This window comes from Cucurbita maxima, unplaced genomic scaffold (genome assembly GCF_002738345.1).
Source record: "Cucurbita maxima cultivar Rimu unplaced genomic scaffold, Cmax_1.0 Cma_Scf00015, whole genome shotgun sequence".
Classification (NCBI taxonomy): domain Eukaryota; kingdom Viridiplantae; phylum Streptophyta; class Magnoliopsida; order Cucurbitales; family Cucurbitaceae; genus Cucurbita; species Cucurbita maxima.
Genome location: NW_019272031.1, coordinates 3,054,627 through 3,078,458, shown reverse-complemented (window position 1 = coordinate 3,078,458; position 23,832 = coordinate 3,054,627). Strand labels below are relative to the sequence as shown.

General features: G+C 35.1%; 5 protein-coding genes across 7 annotated transcripts; 2 read left to right on the top strand and 3 right to left on the bottom strand.

Annotated features, from left to right (window-relative positions):
* Window positions 1–571: 571 nt before the first annotated feature.
* Window positions 572–3,322, bottom strand: LOC111489937. Its single transcript, XM_023138341.1, has one exon. It carries the CDS (start codon window positions 3,320–3,322, stop codon window positions 572–574), a length of 2,751 nt encoding a protein of 916 aa, XP_022994109.1.
* A 1,463-nt stretch (window positions 3,323–4,785) lies between these two features.
* Window positions 4,786–9,374, bottom strand: LOC111490105. 2 transcript variants are annotated; one of them, XM_023138596.1, is made up of 10 exons: window positions 8,614–9,373; window positions 7,805–8,122; window positions 7,428–7,638; window positions 7,090–7,199; window positions 6,814–7,013; window positions 6,479–6,582; window positions 5,646–5,833; window positions 5,364–5,563; window positions 5,171–5,257; window positions 4,786–5,137 (listed from the first exon to the last, which is right to left on the bottom strand). In XM_023138596.1, the coding sequence occupies exons 1-10, from the start codon at window positions 8,849–8,851 to the stop codon at window positions 5,024–5,026; spliced, it is 1,770 nt and encodes a 589-aa protein (XP_022994364.1). In that variant the 5' UTR covers window positions 8,852–9,373; the 3' UTR covers window positions 4,786–5,023. The 2 variants fall into 2 exon arrangements, with proteins under 2 accessions (XP_022994364.1, XP_022994363.1); XM_023138595.1 differs by having other exon boundaries at window positions 4,786–5,257; window positions 8,614–9,374.
* Window positions 9,375–14,064: 4,690 nt separating this feature from the next.
* Window positions 14,065–16,340, top strand: LOC111490097 (L-type lectin-domain containing receptor kinase VII.1-like). 2 transcript variants are annotated; one of them, XM_023138583.1, is made up of 2 exons: window positions 14,065–15,789; window positions 16,262–16,340. In XM_023138583.1, exons 1-2 carry the CDS (start codon window positions 14,168–14,170, stop codon window positions 16,275–16,277), a joined length of 1,638 nt encoding a protein of 545 aa, XP_022994351.1. In that variant the 5' UTR covers window positions 14,065–14,167; the 3' UTR covers window positions 16,278–16,340. The 2 variants fall into 2 exon arrangements, with proteins under 2 accessions (XP_022994351.1, XP_022994350.1); XM_023138582.1 differs by lacking the exon at window positions 16,262–16,340 and having other exon boundaries at window positions 14,065–16,234.
* A 2,318-nt stretch (window positions 16,341–18,658) lies between these two features.
* LOC111490161 lies at window positions 18,659–20,335 on the top strand. The gene is made up of 3 exons (XM_023138673.1): window positions 18,659–18,924; window positions 19,006–19,237; window positions 19,775–20,335. Exons 1-3 carry the CDS (start codon window positions 18,700–18,702, stop codon window positions 20,188–20,190), a joined length of 873 nt encoding a protein of 290 aa, XP_022994441.1. The 5' UTR covers window positions 18,659–18,699; the 3' UTR covers window positions 20,191–20,335.
* A 1,956-nt stretch (window positions 20,336–22,291) lies between these two features.
* On the bottom strand, window positions 22,292–23,319 carry LOC111490185 (transcription factor bHLH167-like). The gene is made up of 4 exons (XM_023138706.1): window positions 23,254–23,319; window positions 23,003–23,152; window positions 22,592–22,909; window positions 22,292–22,488 (listed from the first exon to the last, which is right to left on the bottom strand). Exons 1-4 carry the CDS (start codon window positions 23,296–23,298, stop codon window positions 22,384–22,386), a joined length of 618 nt encoding a protein of 205 aa, XP_022994474.1. The 5' UTR covers window positions 23,299–23,319; the 3' UTR covers window positions 22,292–22,383.
* Window positions 23,320–23,832: the final 513 nt, after the last annotated feature.

Sequence of the window (23,832 nt, the reverse complement as noted above, 5' to 3'; positions counted from 1 at the left end):
TGGTATCTGGCTCTAATACCATTTATAATAGCTTAAGCCCACCGCTAGCAGATATTGTCAGCTTTGGCTCGTTACGTATCGCCATCAACCTCACGGTTTTAAAACACATCTATTAGGAAAGGATTCCACACCCTTATAAAGAATGATTCGTTCCTCTTTCCCACCAACGTGGGTTCTCACATAAGAACTTATTGAAATGAGTTGTTAGTTAAATAATTGGTCTTCAAAGCTTCTTCAAGGTCGATTTACATTGGAGAGTTCCCTGTTAAGCAGATTGTTCAGAAGTTAGAGTAACTCATACATTGAGGGGCAGGTATTGTCAATCTACCATCTACCTTGGCTTCTGCAAAATGGTAAAACTCAAGAAAAAGAATACACAATCCCCTACCTTTTCTTATATCTTTGACCTTAAACCGACCGATCCGTAGTTTGTCCAGTCGATCCAATACAAGTTACGCGCAATATCACAGAGAAAGATTTTGAGAACATTTGCAAGAAGGATTGTTAAAACTTACTATTTGTGAGTATGATTCAAAACTCAAGGAAGCTTCGCAATAATTCAAGTCTTATCTTACAGTTCCTCATTGCTGATGGTTGGCACTTGATCATATGTAGGACCTTGTTTATGAAAAGCTCTGGGAAGTATGCATCGACCCCCGAACCGTTGCTGCAAGAATAAGATAAGAGCTAACAGAAGACCACTGCAAGGGATGATGATGTCCCAGGCAGTGGAATAGAAGTCTAGTCTGTGGTTTGCATATATGTATGATAAGTCAAGGTACCAGCTTGAATGATGAGCCCTGTAAAGGTCATAAGCATGAGGTAGTAGACGTACAAATGTGGTTCCCAAATAGAAGGAGAAGGATAGAGCCCTTTCTTTAGAATCAAATATCAAGTTGAATAGGATCTGCGGTACCAGAAAACCGTCCAAGACTAAACCTGCAAAGGATTTGAGAACCTCCCAGAAAGAGTTTTGTCGGTACGAGAGCTGTCGAGTAGTATAAAACTGGTAACCCTTGTGGTTCGGTTGGAGAAATGGCACATATGAGCTCTTGTAAGAACTTTTCCACTTATAAACGAGCCAAGCGATCAAAATGCCTACTGCATACAATGGTAGAGTCAGAGAAGTAACTTTTTTCTCAGAATCCCACAAGCCCTTCTCACTTGTATTGCCCTGTCTTGATGACCAAGTGAGCTGGAGAAGACGCAGCTGCAAAAGGAAAGCGACCATTGTTACGACTCGAATGATCACTTCATTCACTTCAAGCCATCCCCCACTGCCAAGAAACACGCTCTGCTGAGTACGCCTTGATGCAAACATAGCTTCAAAGTTCAATAGAAGCGGAATCATGTGTCCCAAACACATAATCACCACCATCAAAACAGAAACGAAAGGAAGCACCTCGGGATGTTTGTTTACGTAAAAGAGTTGCAAGACAAGAAAAAAACATGCAAGTGTATTGGAAACCAAAACCATGGTGATTTCAAGGTCCATTCTCCATATGGATTCTTTAGCTTGGTTACCAGAAATAGAAACTGAAGTCAACTCCAGATTATCAAAATAAAAAGGATCTGACTTTGGCCTCTTGCTTTCAATGGTTCCCTTAATTTGATCCATCCCACTTGCTTTCAATGGTGGAAATTGGACTTTGACGACAATTTCACAGTCGAGTGTACGATTTTTCATCGATTCTCGTTGCCAGCATCCTGTCATACACAAAGAACCATTATTCTTATCATAAATTCCTTCAGCAGAAATCTCCACATTTTTTGATGAAAGGTTTTCTCCAGCTAACTTGAAATCATAAATAGCACTGAAACTTATCCTATAACTAATGTTCATCGAGCTATGTCGATCGTTGGGCACTGGAACTGAAGAGACTCGTTGGCCCGACAGAGAAAAGTTACCCGACCACCCTTGATATACACCATACTGATACAAATGCTGACCGTAAAAGAATGGCGTTGCATAACCCCTTGCAATCTGCCCTTTCCTATTCTTTAAGGACATATAGAATCTCATGTCTGATGAATTCTCATCGGGAAATGTCTTTCCCTTACCATAAGATTCCGTACTTCGGGGACAAGAACTTTGTCGTCCAATCTCTGTATAATCATACGTGATTCGAGAATGATCTACCACCAACATTTCATTGTAACCACGAAACGCAATTTTCGGAAAGTAACCCAACTCATTGGCAGACTTGGTGCTCCAAATTTGACCCACAACAGTGCTTCGGTTTCTAATAGAAAAAACAACAGGGAATATCAGACTAAACCTTATCGAGCAATCTCCAACCGAAGCATTCGTTAACGATTGTGTATAGTTCAGGATTCGGCAGGCAACAGCACAAAGCCGATTTTCCTTCTGATCCCAAATTCCTTCAGCAATCAAGGTGTTACTAGGTACAAAGGAATATTTATTAACATGATAGCTTGAGTTAACGAAGTGCAATAACATTCGCATTTTCCCTTCATGGGTGCACTCAATTCCTTCATAATTCACTGAAACAGGCAAGGATTCGGCATTGTTGCCAAGAGGATTGCAGTTCATATCATGACAGTCACTCTCATACTCCAATTCAAACGTATCAGAAAGCATACCAATTACAGAACATACATTTTGAGATAGATTCAGATCTCTATCACTTCCACTCAAGCAACCACTCTCAGCTCCATTATCTATAAATGTATACTTGTAATCCGTAGTCCTGGCTAAACTCAAGATTGAAACAGGCTCGAAAAATTCCGGATCACTTTTATCATTCAAACTTTCCAAAGTTCCAGTAATCAAACTATGTAAAATGGTTAAATTCGTAGGAAAATTCAGCTTAAGAACAACATTCTCATACTGTAGAACGCCTGAATTCATGAAACCCGTACCTGATCCAACCATACATATCTTCCCAGATGATTGGGACCAAAATCCCTCGAGGGAAAATCCGATTCTCCGCTTCCAGGGCTGAGTCTTCGGTCCACGATACCGAACCAATCGCAATCGACGGTGCTTGGAATCGACGGAATCAAGATACGAGGTGGAGCCTCGAAGAACCAATCTGGCTTGGAGTTTAACGACGCCAGGGGAGACGGTTTTACGGACAGAGGAAGTATAAAGAAAGAGATATCTAGGAGAAATAGAGGGCGAACCTGGGGTTTGACCGGCAATCTTGTCGCCTCCAGAGAAGTAACTGTTCCTGAACTGGAGATTGGGAGAAGCAGCGGCGAAGGAGGAGGGATCGGTGTCTAGAGGCGATTTGGGAACGAGTTGATTGCAATGTTGATCGTAAAGGGCGTCGGTATCTGGGCGGCGATTTTGGACCATGGAGGTCGTTGAAGCGACATTGAGGAGGAAGAAGAGAAGGGGAATCCATGGGAATTGAGAGGGCTTCAACAGAGAAGTGAAGCGTGGGAGGAACATGATCAAAATGGAAATGAAAATGGAGACGATTCCGATGAGCTACGAGCAAATCAGGGAGTTCATAAATACCGATCGGTCAAACTCCGGAAAAGCTCCAGAATCGGATCGCTAATCTCCGCTGACTTCAGGTAAGGCATAGCCAGAGCTTAGTGCAAACTGCAAACGACAAAGGCTTTTTGTTTTTTTATTTATTTTATTTTGATTAATATTTTATTGTTTTTATAGAATATACAATTTATTATAGAAATTTATTCCAATAATCCTTAAAAATTAATTTGTAAAAAATTATTGAAAAAAAATATTTAGTTCTAATTTCCACACAGTTTAAAATGAAAGTAAATTTTGTTATTTATTATCATATAATAATAATTTAATGTGATTTCAAACTTTTTAACAAATTTTAAATGAATTTTGTTTTTTATTATTATGAAGATATAGTAAACAATATTCCCACATATTCTACCAAAAATCCAGAAAATAGTAAACATTTCTCCACTCCAACCAACCAATATGAGATTCTCGCAATCAACACTCCCCTTCAGCCAGTGTCTTGTTGACATCATTCATCTCTTTAACTAATGTGAGATCTCACTTCACTCCCCTTGGAGCCCAGTGTCCTAATCTCACTTCACTCTCCTTGGAGCCCAGTGTCCTGATCTCACAATCCATATTCTCTTCAACTAATGTGAGATTTCACTTCACTCCCCTTGGAGCCTAGCGTCCTGATCTCGACACACCACTCAATGTATAACAGCCCAAACCCACATCATATATTGTCTGTTTTTGCTCGTTACATATCACCAGCTTCACGATTTAAAAACAGTCTATTAGGATAAGGTTTTCATACTCTTATAAAAAAATATTTTATTCCCCTCTAATCAACGTAGGATAGTCTCACACCAATCCTACAAGTTAAGATATCTCAAAATACGAGCATCAATCACAAACATTTTAAATTAGAAACATATACATTTGAAGCAATCTTGAATCTCAAGTACATTCATAATTAAGTTTCTTTCGAAAGCTGGAGTTTCGTTGGAAACTCAGAAACCCAGCTCAAAGGTCAATTTCTTTCCCCTCTGTCTTCTGAACAAAGACCCAATAACGCGTTGAAATTTGCCCATTTCACAATAAAATATTGATCAATGAACAGCAGTTTCCACTCACAAGTACTGGTAGACAGGCCTGCAATTTCAAACAAGTTTCTACTAAAACAGCCGGTTAGAATCACAGACCTCCACAATAGTATGATATTGTCTACATTGAGCGTAAGCTCGAGCTTCCCCTCGAACAATCAAAAGAATTTGGCAGCAAAAGAACAATCATGGTTCGAGTTTGAGAGGAAGAACAATCAAAAGAAGGGGCAGTAGGGAATTTGGCAGCAACCCATAAAAACTATATTATGATTACATATAGTGTATGGTGTCTGCCCTATATACAATGAAAAATGAATGAGAAGTCCAAAACAAAAAAGAATGAGAGAATGAAAACACTAGGTAGAAATAGAATTAGAGCACTGCCTGCCTAGCCCCAGTGTTGTATATATATTTTAAAAGGGGTTTTAGAAAAAGAACCATAAAAAGAGTATCTCTTCTCAACAAAACTTCAACCCAAATCGTTCCCCTTTGTACTACCTGCACTCACTTTCCGATGACGCCTCGACCTCCTCTCTCGACTTTGCCTTGAGGAAGCCTTCCTCTGTAAGCTCGATGCTCGTTCTGATGGCGAGTTGTTGACTGGATTAATTATCGACGATGGTAGAGAAGGTGGAAGTGGTGGCGGATGGACCGCCCTGGACACCGGAGAAGCCCTTTGTTGAAGCAAGTCTCTATGATATTTCTGCAGGTACAAGAGTTTAGAAATGCAGTTCATCAACTGCTTCACATTCTCAGAATACTTCATACAAAATTTCAGTAAAACATATACGCCAAGATCGAAAAGCTACCTGAACCACGAAATTCCGTCTTTCACAGTCCAAGAACATATTGATGGTCCAATTTGTTTTCGCCATTATTTTGTCCCTCACAGTAGAAAAACTAATTTGATCTCTCGACGTAAAACGGTCGACTTCGTTGAACCATAGGCAGCTGAACAAATTGCTAATAGGTACATGTTCCCTAACTATCACACAACCCTCTGGAACATCTGCAGATAATCCAACACAGACAACCTCAAGATCCTGCCGCCTTAAATATGTTATTGTACAGAGAGGGTGGGGATAACATACCACTCGTAATCGGAAGCTTGGCTTCGGAATAAGGAGTCAAACCTTCCTTTACATAAAAGTCAACCTGAAAGTCAATGGAAGCATTATCATACTTTCCGGCAGCTTTATTTGCATCAGCTTCCCGAAACACATCGAAGCGTCTGTAATGTCTAGAAATTGCAAATGTAGAATTTTTTCTCCACAAGAACCTGAAATTCGTGACATTTCGGGGGTTAAAAACAGATAAATGAGAGCCATTAAACCCGAAGGATAGTCATATTACAGAGGTTGTGTGAGACATTTGTTATCGTTGTTGTTATTGTTACAATATCTACGAACGTTTATAGCATTGGAAAAACTAAACTTGTCGTGGGACTCGATTTCTAGCATTAACTTTTTACTTCCTAATTAATACAAATAGTGAAGGATTTGAACAGGCAGCTAACTGGAACAAATTATACTGAAGGAACTTCAAAGTGGCAGACTTAGGTCCTCCAGTGCATTATAATCATGAAGTGGCTTTATGCCTTTCCATCAATACAATCCTTCAGTTACTGCAACAAGAAGGGTCAAACAGATTTTTAAACACAAAATTAAAGATCGATAATCTTGCTCGTTCATGCAAATAAGAGTAGGTAGATCTCGAACAAGATTTAGTCGGCCAGATACATTTGTAACCAAAAACTTTCTCGACAATGGGAATGAATACCGGGAATAGATACCGATTAATATCTTAATAGCAGGGATTAAGATTATTGAAAACTGGGGCATGCCATCACAAAATTCAATGCAATATGCTATGAGTACAGCAAGCTTTCTATGAACCTGTAAAGTTCACAGATAATCAGATTTACCTTTCAAGAATTTGATATGGATCCACAACAAGCTCAAGTTTACCGTCGATCCAAAGAGAATATCGAGCGTTAGGAAACATTCTGTGCATCAGAAGTTTTGGAATCTGCAACGATAAAAACGCAGGCCAACGAAAAGTTTAAGGCACAATTCCTTCATCGAAATTTCCAGTTTCAGACACGAAGTGATGACGCGTGAAAATGAAACGAAAAGTGAAAACCACAATCGAAATGTCTTTCTGCTCAAGTAGATGAAAAGGTTTAGAAGAGGATTGTATCCTTAATTCTTAAAGCATCCATTTAAACTGAGCTATGTTAACTAAAAGTTAGAAGTTTACTTTTCCAGTACGTCTTGCATCTTTGTAAGGTAAATTATGAACCACAACGATTCTCCACAATCCAATTTTCTTGCTGCTTTCTAGGATACCAGTTTCCTTTAATGCTGTTTCTGTCTCTTCATCAATAAACATGAAGAAACAAACGGTGCCCCGGGCATATTCACTAATGTTCTTTGGCTGATTTACGACATCAAAATTTCCTGAAGAATAAAATAATTTGATGAGCAACAAACTACATCCGTTTCACGGTGAAAAACAGAATCATATGAATCGTACCAAATATTGCAGATGCAACAACCACACCATGACACTGCTCCATATCATTAAGGTCATCATCATTGATATCAAAACCTGTCTTGCGACCAGGTTTGACTCCTCTGACGAACCTATCAACAAGTATACATAATCAAAGCACATAAATCCAAGATAAAGGTAAAATGTAGAAGATAAATGTAGGAGATATAATACTTATCACTAATACATTGAAAAAACAGAAAACCATAAGAGAACGGGATAAACAGGTCGAATGTTGTACGCCTAAAATATCATATGAGCAACCCACGCCATGTTGAAGTAAACACTAAAAGAAGGATGGAGACAGAAAAAAAACTAACCCACAGTGCAGCCTCATTGACTCCCTTACATCAAAAGAATCTGTCCTCTGGGCCAAATTAGGATATCCACCAAAGTCCGAACCTCCGAACTCTGTCTCTCTTCTTAAATTCTCCTCATAAATATATTCCAAATTTTTAACCGGCGAATACGATGAGGCGTTTGGCATCAAGGCAACAGCTTCTTCCACGGGAAGGTAACATACAGGACATGCTGAAGCATAATAAGGAAAATTTTAATAAAGGTACAAGCACTTTGAGAATCCATTGGTGCCCAAATAGTCAACAAAGAAAACAGCCAGGGAAATCGATATCACGAGTGACATACAGCAAGTGCAAGAGTATAACTCAACACGCTATTAGAGGGAAACAAGACTTACGCCTTGGACCAGTTCTCTTTTTATCTGCAGGTGGGGGAGGCAGAGCAAAATTATTACATGGGTGTCCTGGTGGAAGAGTATAACCCAGGAAAAGTGCTGGTGGAGGAAGGGAAGGCGGTGGCGGTGGCGGTGGCGGTGGAGGTGGAGGAGGAGGAGGAGGAGGAGGAGGAGGTGATGCCAATGAAGATGTCTCTCTCCCCCTTGCCAAAGAATAACTATTATTATCCATAAGTTCTTCAGCTGAATGTTCCCTGAAACTCATAACTATGCTATTGTTAATACTGACGTGCTGAATATGTTGTCCTTGAGAATCCTCACCTGGAGAGTTATGATCAAAATTAAACATATCATTACATAGTGCAAACATACAAGAATATGCAGGTACTGCAAAATTTTGCTCGGTCGGCATCGACCAATGATGGTTCAACAAGGACCAAAACAAAATTGGGATTGGTGGTATGAACCAGCTGAATCAAAAATCTACCACAAATTAGAACTAAGTCAAATGCTATTATTAGAAAAAAAAAGTAAAAGCAATGTCACTGGAATATCATTCAACAAGATCATCCAAAAACGAGTGCCAATATCCAATGATTCAATCCCACATTCATGAGCATAACAGAAGCAAAATGTTCATATAAGAAGATACACAACTTGATGAATGCCACAACATAATTCTCAGGTAACACTAAAACACAACCAATCTTATTTCTTAAACAATCCGAAAAACAAGATTCCAGCAGCAGCAGCAGCTGACAACTAAAGACAAAGGGTTTATATATATATCTAAATGCAAAAGAGAGTCAAACCTTTGCCAACGTAGAGTACCCAGAGGAAAACCGCAGCAGAAACAATACAGAGAAGCAGCATCCCAACCTTCTTTCTACCGACGAACTTGCAGATCCAAGGAAACAAATAATCCTTCTCCTTCTCCTTCATCATTTTGGAAGGCTTTCGTGTTGTTTGGATTGGCGAAACTACGTTAATCAACTGTTTATCCAATGCCCCGTAACTCGCTGAGCGAAGTCCCAATGACCCTCCAGTCATTGTTCCTCCAAATTAACATGTGCTCTTCTCATAACCCCTGCTAATCACTCACCCACACAAAAACCGCCAAGGAAACGTCTCAAATTTGCTTCAAACCTCTAAGATTTCAAAACCCACCTCACAAAATCAAGCCGAAACTCTTCGGCTTCTCCAAATTTTCGTTTGCCAATTGGAACTCTCTATAAGAACCAAATGCAGTTCAGATTTCACAACGCCAATACAAAAGAAACTGAGTTGGCAGCAGGATTAAATCTATATCTCAATCTCCAATGAAACGAGTATAAATCCCCTATATATAAGGGGATTTTGCTTGCTAACAAACGAAGTAACGAAGAAAAAGATGAATTGTTTTCCGGGAAAGATTAGAAACAGAGAAGAGGGAATGGATCTAGGTTTTTGAAATCGAGAATAATCTGGGATCACCCAAACGAAATTAATGAAGATTTTGCATTCTGTTTAAATTCGCTTGATATGAACCGGAGGTGATCCAGTGGTTGAATATTCATTCAATATTTATTTATACAAAATACAAATTATACGATAATTTCCCGAAGAAGTTTGGGTGAAAAAAAAAAAGAAAGTGGAATTTTTTTATGGAAGGAAATTCCATGGTAGGCTAGCGTGCACCATGTGGACGATAATCTCACCTACAAGGTACGCATAACACCGTACTACCTCCACTCACAGATCGACATCTGTCCTCCAGCCGTAACAATTGTCACCAAACCCACGTTAATAATGATTCATAAAATCTTTAATAATAATAATATCACAAAATATGCTATCTACCCACCAATTAATTATATATTTTATTTAATTTACATTATTATTATTATTATTTTGGATAAAACACATTATTGCATTTAAATAGTTTAAATATAAAAAAAAAAATCTTTATTTACATCATTATCATTTTTGTTTGTATTTAATTTAATTATTGATAATCGAGGTCTAAACATTTATAAATTTTCATAAATTATTTGATTTATTTTTCGAGAAAGAAATTGTATTTAAATGGTTGGAATATAAAAGTTTTTTTTTTCTACTTACATAATTACTAATTTTAATTATATTCAGTTTAATTATAGAAAATCATGATCTTGGAAGTTGGAATCGTTACTATTTTTTATTATTTTTATTAATTTATCCTATTTATTGCGTTTTATTTTAAATTATTATATAATTAGTTTTTTTTAATTAATTTATTTATTCAATATTAAGAGGATTAATAATGTCCGTTCATGTTGTTATTTTATCATACCATTAGGATAATGAAAGTCACATATTATATTTTTAACATAAGTGTTCGTATGTACTTGCACTCCTGAGTCATTGAAATAGCTATGATCCACTTATTTGGAGTAGTTTGAATCGGGTTGATAAATGAGATTATTTGAATTTCTTCAAATTTTAAGGTTATATTTTTTCTTATTCGAATTCTAAAGATTTTATATCAAACTTGTGACACCAGAGTAAAAGAAAATATATGAATGAACCGAGATTTATGAAAATTAAAATTATTATTTATACCAACAAAGGGCTGAGTACACATCAATGTGTTTTTATCTAAGTTGGGTGATTTCTTATGAATTTGCCTCGGAATACATGTGAGTGGAGACAAAACATGCTCACATATTAAAATGACTCGGGTTGATTTGGGATAATAGTTTTTACTCTTAAGGAGTGAAGAATAGGTAATATGATCCTGTCGCACGGGATGCAACTAAATATCGACCAGTTTATGAATTAAAACCACTACTAAATGTCGAACTTAATGACTTAATGATCGATCGGTTAAGTTATATTTCAATATTATTTTATAAGCCAACAAAATATAATATATTATTTAAAAAAAATTAATTTTTTTCATAAGAAACTTAAATTTCAATATTCAATAGAGTATTACAAATACGATACTGGTCTCCCCACTTCAACAAGGATTTTTCATCTAAACCGCCCTACAACCAGCTATTAATGTGGGTATTTAGTTGGATTTGCAGCTCAAACTAAAGTCGTGAAATAAATAGGCGGTGAATCAAAATTGGAATTGGTTCAATTTGTCGAATTAGAATTCTCTGCACAATTCACTCATGATCTCGATAGCTAAAGCTAAATCAATTAGCAAGAGGTCAACGATTACGTTGAGTTGTTCAAACAATCTCAATCCGCCCCTTTCACGATAGAACAAAATGTATCATAACAAAACTAAATGTATGGACTATATATATTTTTTTAATATCAAACATTAGTTTTATCTCATATTTTATGACCAATTGTTTTAAATATTTAATAGTTGACAAAAAAAAAAAATCAAATAAAATATGACTAAAAAAATAACATAAAACAATAACCAAAAACAAAATTTATTTGAGTAACAAGAAACATAATTGTAATTTCGATTTTATTAAAATATATATATATATATTTTTTTTTTTACAATCAACGTGAAGTCTCACAATCCACATTTTTTGAGGCCCAACGTCTTCGTTAATGTGTTCGGTGTCTAGCTTTGACCACCTTTTTTGAGGCCCAACACCTTCGCTAATGCGTTCGGTGTCTAGCTTTGACACCATTTGTAACAACCCAACACCACCTTCAATAGATATTGTTCGCTTTAGTCCGTAAACACGCTTACAAGAGAGAGGTTTTCTCACTTATAAGGAATGGTTCGTTCCAAACATTCAATTGCTCCAAGCTAAACCGCTCAACTTTAGAGTTTCTACGAGGTACTAATAGAGATATTAAGTTTTTTTTTTCACTACCATTTTAATTTGGATGTGATTTCATATATATATATACCCATACTCTCGAATTAGTTTAATGATAATTTAATTAAATTTAGAAATTTAAAGACTTTCTAACTTATATTATAATTGATAGTTAATCTTAATTATTTTTTTTATTATTTTTTTTAAAACCTTGGAATATTCTTTTTAATTTTAAAAATTCTAATTCAATCATAAAATTTTAAACAATTATTACCGTTTTGTCTGAGTTTTAATAAAATTTTAAATTTAATTTTATGCAGTCGCTTAAAGATATATATTATATTTAATATTTTATTATAAACAAATATTTAAATCTATTCTTATATTAAAAGGGGTTTGCAAAAATTAATGTGAATAGTTTAAATTTTGAGAGATTATAATATAGTTGGAATCTTCGTTTATCTACTTAATTATAATATAATTTTATGATAGTTTTTTAATTTTTTTTTTTTTTTTTTTGTATTTAATTGGTTATTAACTTGTGGTTTCATTTTTTTTTTTAATTTACAATCTCGTTTAAAATTTTATTAGACAATTTTTTTAAAATTTTAAACAAACACAAAATTCAAGAAAACCAATGAAAATGATTTATTTATAGAATTTAAACCAATGAAAATGATTTATTTATAGAATTTTAAAGACAAAACATAAATTTTTTAATATATAGATAATAAAATAAGAAAATCCATAAATAAAAAAAAATATTTATAGGTTTAATTTAAAAAAAAAAACGCAATTTAATAATTATCTAGTTTTTTTTTTTTTAATTAAACTTTGAATACTAGTTAGAATTTTTTTTTAATTAGAAGCATAAAAATGATTTATTTATTTAATAAATGTTAGTATTCAATTACAAATTAATTTTAATTTATGGGTTTTTATATTTTTGCTCTTTGGGTACGTGAAAATTATTTTTATTATTTTTTTTAAAACCTTGGAATATTCTCTTTACTTTTAAAAATTCTAATTCAATCATAAATTTTTAAACAATTATTACAGTATTATGCGGTCCCTTAAAAATATATATTATATTTAATATTTTATTATAAACAAATATTTAAATCTATTCTTATATTAAAGGGGTTTGTAAAAATTAATGTGAGTAGTTTAAATTTTGAGAGATTATAATATAGTTGTAATCTTCGTTTATTATGACGAATAAGACCAGTCGTTTATCTAATTTTTTTTTTCCATATTGTAAAAGACAAAACATAAATTTTTTAATATATAGATAATAAAATAAGAAAATTTATTTATAGGTTTAATTTTTAAAAAAAAAACGCAATTTAATAATTATCTAGTTTTTTTTTTTTAAATTAAACTTTGAATACTAGTTAGAATTTTTTTTTAATTAGAAGCATAAAAATGATTTATTTATTTAATAAATGTTAGTATTCAATTACAAATTAATTTTAATTTATGGGTTTTTATATTTTTGCTCTTTGGGTACGTGAAAATTATTTTTATTATTTTCTTTTGAGTTAAAAGTTTTAAAATTAATTGAAAAAATGGAACGAGAGATATATATTCGAAAATCTTGTTTTTGTGGGCCGTTTACTTGACCCGGATTAGAGGGCCCAAGCCCAAGTAAGAGAAAGAAGATTGTGAAAATTTTTCTTTAATAAATGAGTTTTAAAAAATCGTGAGACAAACAATTATACGGTACAGGCTAAAATGGACCATATCTGCTAGTGATAAGTTTGAATTAATACAAATGATATCAGAGTTATACACAGGGCGGTGTGCTAACGCCTTGGAGCTTAGACTATTACAAATAATATTATAGCCAAACATTTGATTGTGTGTCAACGTCTTAGGGGCGGGTGAATCGTGAGATCTCATATCAATTTAAAAGAAAAACGAAACTAGGGCTTGAACTATTATAAAAATAATAATAAAAAATTTCTTAACCTTCGTTACCATTTTATATCCATATAATTAAAACGTTGACGTTTTGAAAAAAATGTGACAGATTTAATTAAATTTAATTTTAGCTTTGACTTTTAAAAAGGTGTTTGGCTGGTTCAATCTTTGAATTTTCAGAGTCAAACATTCCATTTCTTTTTTTATTTTTGAATATATATTTAAATGAGACAAATTTTTAATTATAAATTTCTAACTCTTTCATATATAAACATTATTTTTGACTTCTTCAGTCAAATTTATTTTCATTTGAAAATTTCTAATTGGATGATCGTTTGACTAATTAAATATATCATTATTATTATCGTTATTATTATTTTTAAAAATTAATAATAATTGTGATGTATGATTAAATAATAAATACATGAATGAATCAAGACCGAGTTGAGATATGATGGTTAAGAAATACATCTAAAAATAAATAAATAGATACTGCCTATGTCAAAAAAAAAAAAAAAATATCTTTCTCAAGCTACAATATTTATAAATAAAATATAAAATTAAAATATATTTTTATTAGCACATTTACCATACTACCCTTTAACCCATCCAATCCGACGTATTTGATTTTTCCTCCTTCCTTCTTCCTCTTTTTCTCAAATTCCTCTGTTTCATCTCTGCTCCAATGGCGGCTCTGAAACTCCCAATTCTTCTCCACTTCTTCTCCCTTCTTTTCTTCTCCATATCCGCCGTCGATTTCGTCTTTAATGGCTTCAATTCCACCGATCTCTTCCTCTACGGCAACGCCACCGTCGAATCCCCTGTTCTTGCGCTCACAAACCAAACAAGTTTCTCAATTGGCCGCGCTCTGTACCCATCCAAAATCCCCACAAAGAACTCCAATTCCTCAACGGTTTTCCCTTTCTCCACTTCTTTCATCTTCGCCATGGCTCCTTTCAAGGATCTCCTCCCCGGTCATGGCTTCGTTTTCATCTTCGTTCCGGCCACTGGAATCACCGGCACAGCCTCTGCTCAGAATTTAGGGTTTTTGAACTTCACGCTCAATGGAAACCCTAATAACCATGTTTTTGGAATTGAATTCGATGTGTTTGCTAATCCGGAATTCAATGATCCAGATGATAATCATGTCGGAATTAATTTGAATTCCTTGACCTCTAATTTCACCGGAGTTGCTGGGTTTTGGTCGGACGGCGGCTCGTTCAGTAGTTTCCGGCTTAATAGCGGCGGAAACTACCAAGTCTGGGTTGATTATTCCGATTTTGAGATGAACGTTACGATGGCTCCGGCGGGGATGAAAAAGCCACGGCGGCCGTTGATTAACGCCTCCCTGAATCTCTCGGAGATTTTCTTAGACGAAATGTACGTGGGGTTCACGAGCGCCACCGGCCAGTTAGTTCAAGGTCACAACATCTTAGCATGGAGTTTTAGCAACACCAATTTTTCATTAAGCGAGAGTTTGGTTACCATTGGATTGCCCTCCTTCTTTCTCCCAAAAGACCCATTTACGGAGTCGAAATGGTTCATCGCCGCCGTGACGGTTGGCGGATTTCTAGTTCTTTGTTTTATTGTTGGGACTTTGGGGATTTTGATCGCCGACCACCGGAGGAGAGCGAGGGCGAGAGCTGAAATGGAGGATTGGGAATTTGAGTATTGGCCGCATCGAATCACATATCAAGAAATTGAATCAGCGACGAAAGGATTTGCTGAAGAAAATGTGATCGGAATCGGTGGGAATGGGAAAGTTCATAAAGGGGTTTTGGCCGGAGGAGGTTTAGAAGTTGCAGTGAAGCGAATTTCTCATGAAAACGACGGGATGCGGGAGTTCATATCTGAAATCACGAGCATAGGGAGATTGAAGCACAGGAATCTTGTTAGTTTGAGAGGTTGGTGTAAGAAAGAGAAAGGAAATTTCTTACTAGTTTACGATTACATGGAAAATGGAAGCTTAGACAAATGGATATTCAATTGTGACGAGACAAACATGTTGAGCTACGATGATCGAATCAGAATATTGAAAAACGTAGCCTCAGGAGTGTTATATTTACACGAAGGATGGGAATCAAAGGTTCTTCACAGGGACATAAAAGCCAGCAATGTGTTACTAGACAAGGACATGAATGGAAGGCTAGGAGATTTTGGGTTGGCTCGAGTCCACAGCCATGCCCAAGTGGCTAGCACGACTAGGGTTGTTGGGACGATGGGTTACATCGCACCTGAGTTGGTTCGGAGCGGACGAGTCTCAGCTCAATCAGACGTGTTTAGTTTTGGTGTCTTGATTCTAGAAGTGATGTGTGGGAAGAGACCAATTGAGGAAGGAAAGCCACTGTTACTAGATTGGGTTCAACAGTTGGTCGTCGAAGGGGAGTTGACTGCAGCACTCGATGGGAGGTTGAGGAAGAAGGGTGGGTGGAATGAGGAGGAAATGAAGAGAGTGCTGCATTTGGGATTGTTGTGTGCACATGTTAACCCAAACGCTCGACCGACGATGAGGCAAATAGTGAAAATTTTGGAAGGAAAGGTTGAGTTGGATGCGAATGAGAGTATAAACGCTTATTTAGTACAAAGATTGAAATCACCGAGGATGTGGTATGATTCAAGTGCTGATTTTGGGCATACATTGCATCATCCAACTTTTGAGGATTTTCTTCGCTCTTCTTCAACTTCCCTCTCTTGGTCAGCTTCCACTATCGCTTTCAGGTAAAAGATCGAGTAATTTGATTCTCTTTTTAATTTCGTCTCATTTTTGGTATTAAGAACTTAGTTGTTTTATGTAAATCTATACTTATGATTATAAATTATATTATTGTGTCGTTTCATAAAATTGAAAGTCCTTGTGTAATCGAACATAACAGGGATAATGATATTCAAGAAATCCGATGACGAATGAAGATATTATGGGTATTGAGAGGTAGACCATGAAAATTTTGGGCTCGGAATAATAGCCCAATAACGAACGAAGATATTATGAATAAAACCATTTTAGAAGGGTTCGATCCATGATAGACTCAGAAAAATTCGAAAAATAAAATGAAGAGAAGAGGAATTGGGTTGATTCCCTTGCTCAGCCTCGATAAGAGGCCGAGACCAAGGCGAGACTCTTCCTCAACGGAGCCATGTGTTATGCATGTCTCTGACTCGTTTGATTGGATTTGTTTTTTTTTTTTATTTTTAACTTAATTAGTAAATTATAAATTAAGCGATGGCACTCACGCGCCAGAAACTGCCAAAACAGCATCAACATCTGTGGCCAGGGGCCACGTAATTGCCACGTTGGCTAAAGAAATTTACACATGATCGCCACAAAAAAAAAAAAAAAAATAATAATAATAGAATGATTGAAATCGGGTAGGGAACAGGTGGGTCCCAGTCTGCGATCAATATGATTGATTGATTGATCAACGTCATAGATTTAGCCACGTATGATGAATGAATCAAATGAAAGCCCAATAATGCTGGCCCCACCACTCCCACTGGATTAGCGTTTATAGGATAAAAATGCATCTCCCATCTGCTGCGTCCCACCCTGCTCATTCCAGGCCTCACCATTCCACACACGCACCCACGCACACACCAGAAGGCGGAACGTGTCCCGCTCCACGAACGCAAGCGGTCGATCTAGAAACCCGCAAGCCGATCCGACGTGCTCCTACATGTTAGACGAACACGACTCTCCACAATGGTATGATATTGTCCACTTTGAGCGTAAGCTCTCATGGCTTTGCTTTGGGCTTCCCCAAAAGGCCTCATACCAATGAAGAGTGTATTCTTAGATTATAAACCCATGATCATTCCCTAAATTAACCGATGTGGGACTTTCATCATCCAACACTACACACCCGGCTTCCATTTCGGCTTGGCGACTTCGGTGGCTCTATCTCGGCTTATCTGGAGAGTTAAGGTTGATAATGTTTATGAACCAATGTCATGAATCCACGTAAGTTATGCCATGTTTATAAGATATGGTATAATGTGATTATGTCATGTTGTAGAATCATGTTTATGATATTGATAACTTATAATGCTTAAACTTCCATACACCACACCATTTAAGTTAGGTTATGTACGAAAGATTTGACAGGAATGATGTATGCATGATTTATAGACTCATTATGTTATAAATGAATAAAGATTTGATTCGTGGCGTTGGTGTGCTAACCTAATAAGCCATGCCTAGGAGTATGAATACAAACCCATCTCATGATTCCATATATGCGTACATAGGTCGTGTGTAAGAAAGTACTACATATTCAACCCTATTCGGACTGGAAAGCGGAGCCCAAGACCATGGCATGATGTTTTTAAAAGGATAAATTCCACCATATCACACGTGATTGCATTTTTCGACTTCAACAATGAGGTTACATGTTGAGTATTTCTTAAAATACTAAAGTCACGTTCTACTTTTATTTTTTCATGGTCATGCTTGTTCAGAGTGCGTTAACTGTAGCCGCATGGCCATATCATACCAAGCTCTTATATCTACTTTCATGTTATATTACATTTTTTTTTTTTTTTTGTTGTGGGTGACAGTTTGAAGAAATCCGGTTTACTTCTATCAGACATCAATCACCTCAAAAAGTACTATAAGGAGAACCAAGTAAGCTCCTCCCAACCAAGCGTTATAATATCTCTTGCCTACATGTTTTCAATGCAATTGACATTCATAATATTTTCTTTCAAACGGTTCTCAACTAATTTCTCCCGTTCATGTTTTATTCTTATTATTTTCATTTATTATTTTCTTCGTAATTTGGACTTATTTTTTTTGGGTCAAATTTACTCATAGCATTATTTATTATTATTATCATTATTAATATTTTTTTTTTATTTGGGAAAGCATTATCTAAAAAGAATAATGGGAAAGGGAAATAAAAAAAAAATAAAGAATTTAAAAGGTGCCATTGTGGATATTCGAGCATATCCAGATTAGGTTGATTAAATGTATCGGCATAATTGCATGTGTCTAAACTGACGTGGATCCCCGCTGTCAAGTCTACTAAAGTCCACGAGAATCAGTTTACAAGTTTGATCCATTATGTCCAATAAGAATACGCCACATCATCCCCGTGGAACCCACGTGTACCCGACATATTGTTTATCCACCCGGTTCTACGGGTAGGCCCGCTTTGGTCCCAACAAATTGATAAATAAACAGTCTTCCAATCCATTTTACCCCACCAACAAAATCCTGTTCAAATGGCCGGCCGGAATCTCGCCGGATTTGAGGCTTCCAGTTTCTCCGACATGTTTTTCGGGTTCTTGGACGACGGCGAAGGGCTGTCGGCGGCGGGATTTGGGAGCAGCTTCGAGAGCCAAGAGAGTGAAACGACGGCGTTTGATGAGAATGATGAAGAAAATGAAAACGGCGTGAGCGTAGAAGAAAGTAGGATTTTCTGGGAGACACAAATGCAGATCCTACAAGTGAGTTATTTTGTAATTTTATTTTTTAAAATTTTGATAAAATTTTGAGTTATTTTAATTGAGTTTTTAATCGTGATGCAGACAACGATATATAAGACTAATTCATTGGAATCGAAGATCAGAAATGCTACGAAAGAAGCAATTAAAGAAATACAGGAAAATGGCGGAGCTTGTGGATGTGGAAGATCGGTTCTTGCAATGTCGGGCTGCCGGAGCTGTTTGATGAGGGAGGTTTCTGATCACCTTCGAAACGCTGGCTACGATAGCGCCGTTTGCATGACCAAATGGAGAAGCTCAAAGCATATTCCATCCGGTAAGGATGGCATCAAACTAACTAAACTCAATAAAATTTAGAGGTATATACGGGTTGAGTTGGAAATTTTTTTGAACCAATTAGATTAATTGGATTAGGACTCTAAATCACTAGAATAAAACTCGGGAGGTTGGGTCAGATACTTTCTTTTAAAATTATAAAAAAAAAAAAAATTATGTTTATCCACAAAATATTAAATATTTACGAGTCATAATACATCATTAACATTAGTTACAATAGTAAAATATTCTTAATTTTTGTAATAATTTAAACTTAGAGTTGGATTGTAACTCTATTTTCATGTCGGTGGAGTTGACACAACCAAAACAAACTAACTCGTAAATTGACTTGAATTTTCAGTTTTCAAAAATTTAACTCAACTCAAACGAATTTTTTTTTAATCCAATCCAATGTTTACAGTTCGAGTTGGGTAGTTTAGATTGATAGGATTCTCGGGTTACAAGACATTTCTAACAAAATTTCACAGAAAAGAACGAATTTTTAATATTTTTTTTTTCGTTTTATGGAATTGAACAGGAGAACATGCATTTTTGGATGTGGTACACAATTCAAATAAAGGGAAAGTTAGATTCATAATAGAGCTAAACTTGAGAGCCGAGTTTGAAATGGCTCGAGCAAGCGACGACTATAACCACCTCGTACGGCAGCTGCCGGAGATATTCGTCGGAAAAGTGGAGAAACTCCATACTATAATAAAGATGCTATGCGGCGGTGCAAAAAAATGCATGAAGGAAAAAAAGATGCATTTAGGGCCATGGCGGAAACAGAGATACATGCAAGCTAAATGGCTGAGTGCATGTGAAAGGACCATGACAATGCCTCTTCTTTCTGTTGGGCATTCGTCTGGTCGGCTTTCGAAGCCGAGAGCGTCGATGCTCACCGTTGATTTGCTCGAAAAATTGCCGAATTGGACGACGGTTGAAGTTGTTTGATGTAAAAACTAATTGTAGAGTTGTTTATTTTGTGTTTGGCCATAATCTATGATATTAGAAACGTGTATATAAAAGGTAGAATCATATAGTTATGGTAATGTTCTTTTAAGCATTTTTTATTACAAGTTTTATATGTTCGTCGGTTAGATTCTTTTTTAAGTTCATCAATCAATCGGGAATCAAACTATAGTTTCTTTGTCAAAAATAAATGGAATCAAGATTTAGAATATGAATTCGAATCCTGTGCATGAGTTGTTATAAATGATAGCAGAGACGTACCTCTCTGAGTAAAATATAGTTTGAGAATGAACCAATTTGGAAGCTAATGAATATGTGATACCGGAGTAAAAATGGGGTTAATTGAATAAACCGAGACAACATTTGAATGAGAGCAATCTTGAGAATAAGATAACTATCCAAATCTTTTAATGTAAGAACTTACTGGAAAAATATCATTAAAAAACCTTAAATAAAATGAAACTGGTAAAAATTAAAACAAATTTTTTTAAAATTGTTAAAGGTTAAAAAGATATTTTTAGGTTAGTGAAAATTTATTTTTGAGATAAATTAACAGAAATGTACATTCAACGACAACCATATAACCTAGACTAACTTAATCCGAACTATAAAGGTTGGGTTCATTTTTTTGAATCCGAATTGAATCGATTTGGTTTCGGGTTCATAGTATTAGACGAACACGACTCTCCATAATGGTATGATATTGTCCACTTTGAGCATAAGCTCTGTCTCATTCCAATGGAGTTAGTATTCCTCACTTATAAACTCATGATCATTCCCTAAATGAGTCGATGTGGGACTTTCATCATCCAACACATAGAACAAAATACTTGGGTTGACTCGAGAGATCCGAACCAAATAAAAAATATATAAACTATAAAAATTTAAAATTAAACATATTTTGTTTTTACTAAAAATTTAGGGACCGTTTATTTCGTGGGGGTAAAAAGTGAGAAATGATTACATTACTTTTTTTTCTTTGTTTGGTGGGGCCGCAACAAAAGAGGACAACGACATTTTTTTCTTTTTTTTTTTAAATTGTTTTTGTAAAGAATTAAAAAGGAAAATAAATGGTTACAATGTTCCACATCAAAAAAAGGAAAAGACAAAAATGGAAAAAAAAAAAAGAAAAAGAAAAAGTAGTATTCAAAATATTAAATCATTTTTTAACATAAATAAAATATTATAATTATAGTTTCAAAATAATAATATTTATAATTAACATAGTTGTGTAAAGATATGGAACAACGTATACAAATCTTACCCAACTCGGTATTATTAAAAAAATAGAGAAATCAGAACCCAGTCAAGATGATACGGATCAACCCCGGAGATGCCAAAAATGGCCTTAAGTCGATCAAAATTTGTGAGCCCACATGGGTCGGAGATGAGAACGAAAGATTCTATATAAAGATAAGAAACATCCTTAGTAAATGCGTTTTAAAACTTTGAGATGAAGCTAGTAGTAAGCTTAGGCGGTTTCTACTATTAGAGTTGTATTGCTCCACTTGTTGCTCAACGTTGTTCTTTTCTTCGTTCTTGACAGATTTGAACAAATCAAGATCCTAAAATGGTTCTAGAAATGAAAAGTTTGGACTATAGAAGATATTTTATTTTTCATCACGCTCGAATGTTACAATAAATTTTAAATACGACAACCTAAAACCCAAAAAATTAAGAAACTGTTAATGGACAAACAAATGCAAATGATAAAAAAGATCGAGTAACATTAGCAATCGAGTTATAAACCCTTTCTTCAAGTAAATAATTACTTTTAAAACAATTATCACATTTCTAGTAATTTTCTTCCTCGTTTATCCACTTAAACTATGAATACATTTCCTTGAATATCTAATAAAAAAAATCTCGACCTCGATATCAAATTGAATAATGATTAATATTAAACAAAACTCAAACGATGAAGACATTTCCTTGTTTAAAGATTAGATATTCAAATCTATACTCGAGTTTCTTGTTTAACGGAAATAAAATGGAAATTATTGATTAAATCAAAATAAAGAACTAATTTATTGAATACCAAGAGATGAAACCTGAAAAGTCTATTTATCGTGCAAACTAAAGAAAGATTTGAACATAAGATTTTGAAGCATTCAACCAAATCAAAACGATATCATAAATCTTCAAGATCAGTCACTCGATGTTTTAGACAAAACATTAAACATTGTATTGGACATCTTTGTATTGTGAAACAAACTTCTTCACCGTCTCGCAGATCCTTTCACCTTTAGTGCTTTCGGAGGTCGTCCCTTCTCCCACCATCTAGTTTTCAAGCATCATAATACAATTGATTTATGTAATTAATTAGAGGATAATATATATAGATTCATGCAATTAATCAGACAAATTTGACGTATTATCTTACCTCAGCTATTATCTTGTGAAAAACTCGATCTTTAACGGTTGAGTGATTGATATAAACGATTTGAGTTCCATTTTCTTGAAGCAGCTGGAGGATTTGATTTAAAACAAACTGATAATCAGATCCAGTAGTCAAGAGAACCTCCAACGAAGAACCCACTTGATGAGCTTCAACTTGCACCAATAATCTTGCTTTAGTTTCACCTTCTCGTGATCCCATTAACTTCTCTCTCTTCTCTTTCAATTTCTCCACGTTCTCCTTCAATTGTTTTATGTAATTTGTGGCGTTTTCTAGCTGATCTAGTAGTGTTGTTTCAGCTTCCTACAAACAGCTCAAAATTTTCTCGGAGTTACTCAAACAAATTCTCTCATGAGAGTAGGAAACAACAAAAAAAAAAAAAGAAAAACACGAAACCGTTGAGCTTTGATTTGGGACAAGAGAATGGAGCCTTGAGAAAAGGGCCTTCATTTCTGCTCTTCTATTTCTCTCGATGAGCTTTCGGTCGATCTTTGTCGATGATGGACAATGAATGAAATTGTTCGCCATCGTTGGTAGCTCGAAAACCTTTAAAAATAAAATAAAACTTGTACTATTTAAAAGAAAAAAAATGGTGAAATCACATATATATTATTTTGGAAACGTTTTTTTTTTTTTTTTCACGTAACTTTGAGCTCATGAACCAAAAGAAATGGAGGCTGAAGTAGAGACATTGCAACACAAATATGGAAGATTTATAGATATCTATATATTAAATAATTGTAAAAGTGACGTAAAGAACACAAAGGGGAAGATAAAAGCAAATGTGGGTTTGTTGGTGCCACCACAACCACAACTTTGGGCAACTTTCTAAGCACATCAAATCAAATCACCCTTCAAGTTTGAATAAATGTTCGAGTTGTTTTGACACGAAACCAAAATTTTTGGTCTAAAAACTTTTAAAAGTTTCAATAATATATTTAAACTTTCAATTGAGTCTTAAAAACCTGGTTAAACTTTCAAATAATATTTTGTTTAAAAGTACTTTTCAACTTTTAAAAGTAATATTTGTTGGATGATGAAAGTCCCACATCGGTTAATTTAGGGAATGATCATGGGTTTATAATCTAAGAATACACTCTCCATTGGTATGAGGCCTTTTGGGAAGCCCAAAGCAAAGTCATGAGAGCTTATGCTCAAAGTGGACAATATCATACCATTGTGGAGAGTCGTGTTCGTCTAACATGGTATCAGAGCCATGCCCTAAA

Coding starts and splice junctions, on each gene's coding strand:
- LOC111489937 (XM_023138341.1), bottom strand. CDS start 3,322: ATGGTCCAAAATCGCCGCCCAGATACCGACGCCCTTTACGATCAACAT.
- LOC111490105 (XM_023138595.1), bottom strand. CDS start 8,851: ATGACTGGAGGGTCATTGGGACTTCGCTCAGCGAGTTACGGGGCATTG. Junction 8,123..8,613: donor GGTACTCTACGTTGGCAAAG/GTTTGACTCTCT, acceptor ATAACTCTCCAG/GTGAGGATTCTCAAGGACAA. Junction 7,200..7,427: donor TCAATGAGGCTGCACTGTGG/GTTAGTTTTTTT, acceptor ACTTGTTGATAG/GTTCGTCAGAGGAGTCAAAC.
- LOC111490097 (XM_023138582.1), top strand. CDS start 14,168: ATGGCGGCTCTGAAACTCCCAATTCTTCTCCACTTCTTCTCCCTTCTT.
- LOC111490161 (XM_023138673.1), top strand. CDS start 18,700: ATGGCCGGCCGGAATCTCGCCGGATTTGAGGCTTCCAGTTTCTCCGAC. Junction 18,925..19,005: donor CACAAATGCAGATCCTACAA/GTGAGTTATTTT, acceptor ATCGTGATGCAG/ACAACGATATATAAGACTAA. Junction 19,238..19,774: donor CTCAAAGCATATTCCATCCG/GTAAGGATGGCA, acceptor GGAATTGAACAG/GAGAACATGCATTTTTGGAT.
- LOC111490185 (XM_023138706.1), bottom strand. CDS start 23,298: ATGTCTCTACTTCAGCCTCCATTTCTTTTGGTTCATGAGCTCAAA. Junction 23,153..23,253: donor TTTTGGTTCATGAGCTCAAA/GTTACGTGAAAA, acceptor TTATTTTTAAAG/GTTTTCGAGCTACCAACGAT. Junction 22,910..23,002: donor TCCCAAATCAAAGCTCAACG/GTTTCGTGTTTT, acceptor AGCTGTTTGTAG/GAAGCTGAAACAACACTACT.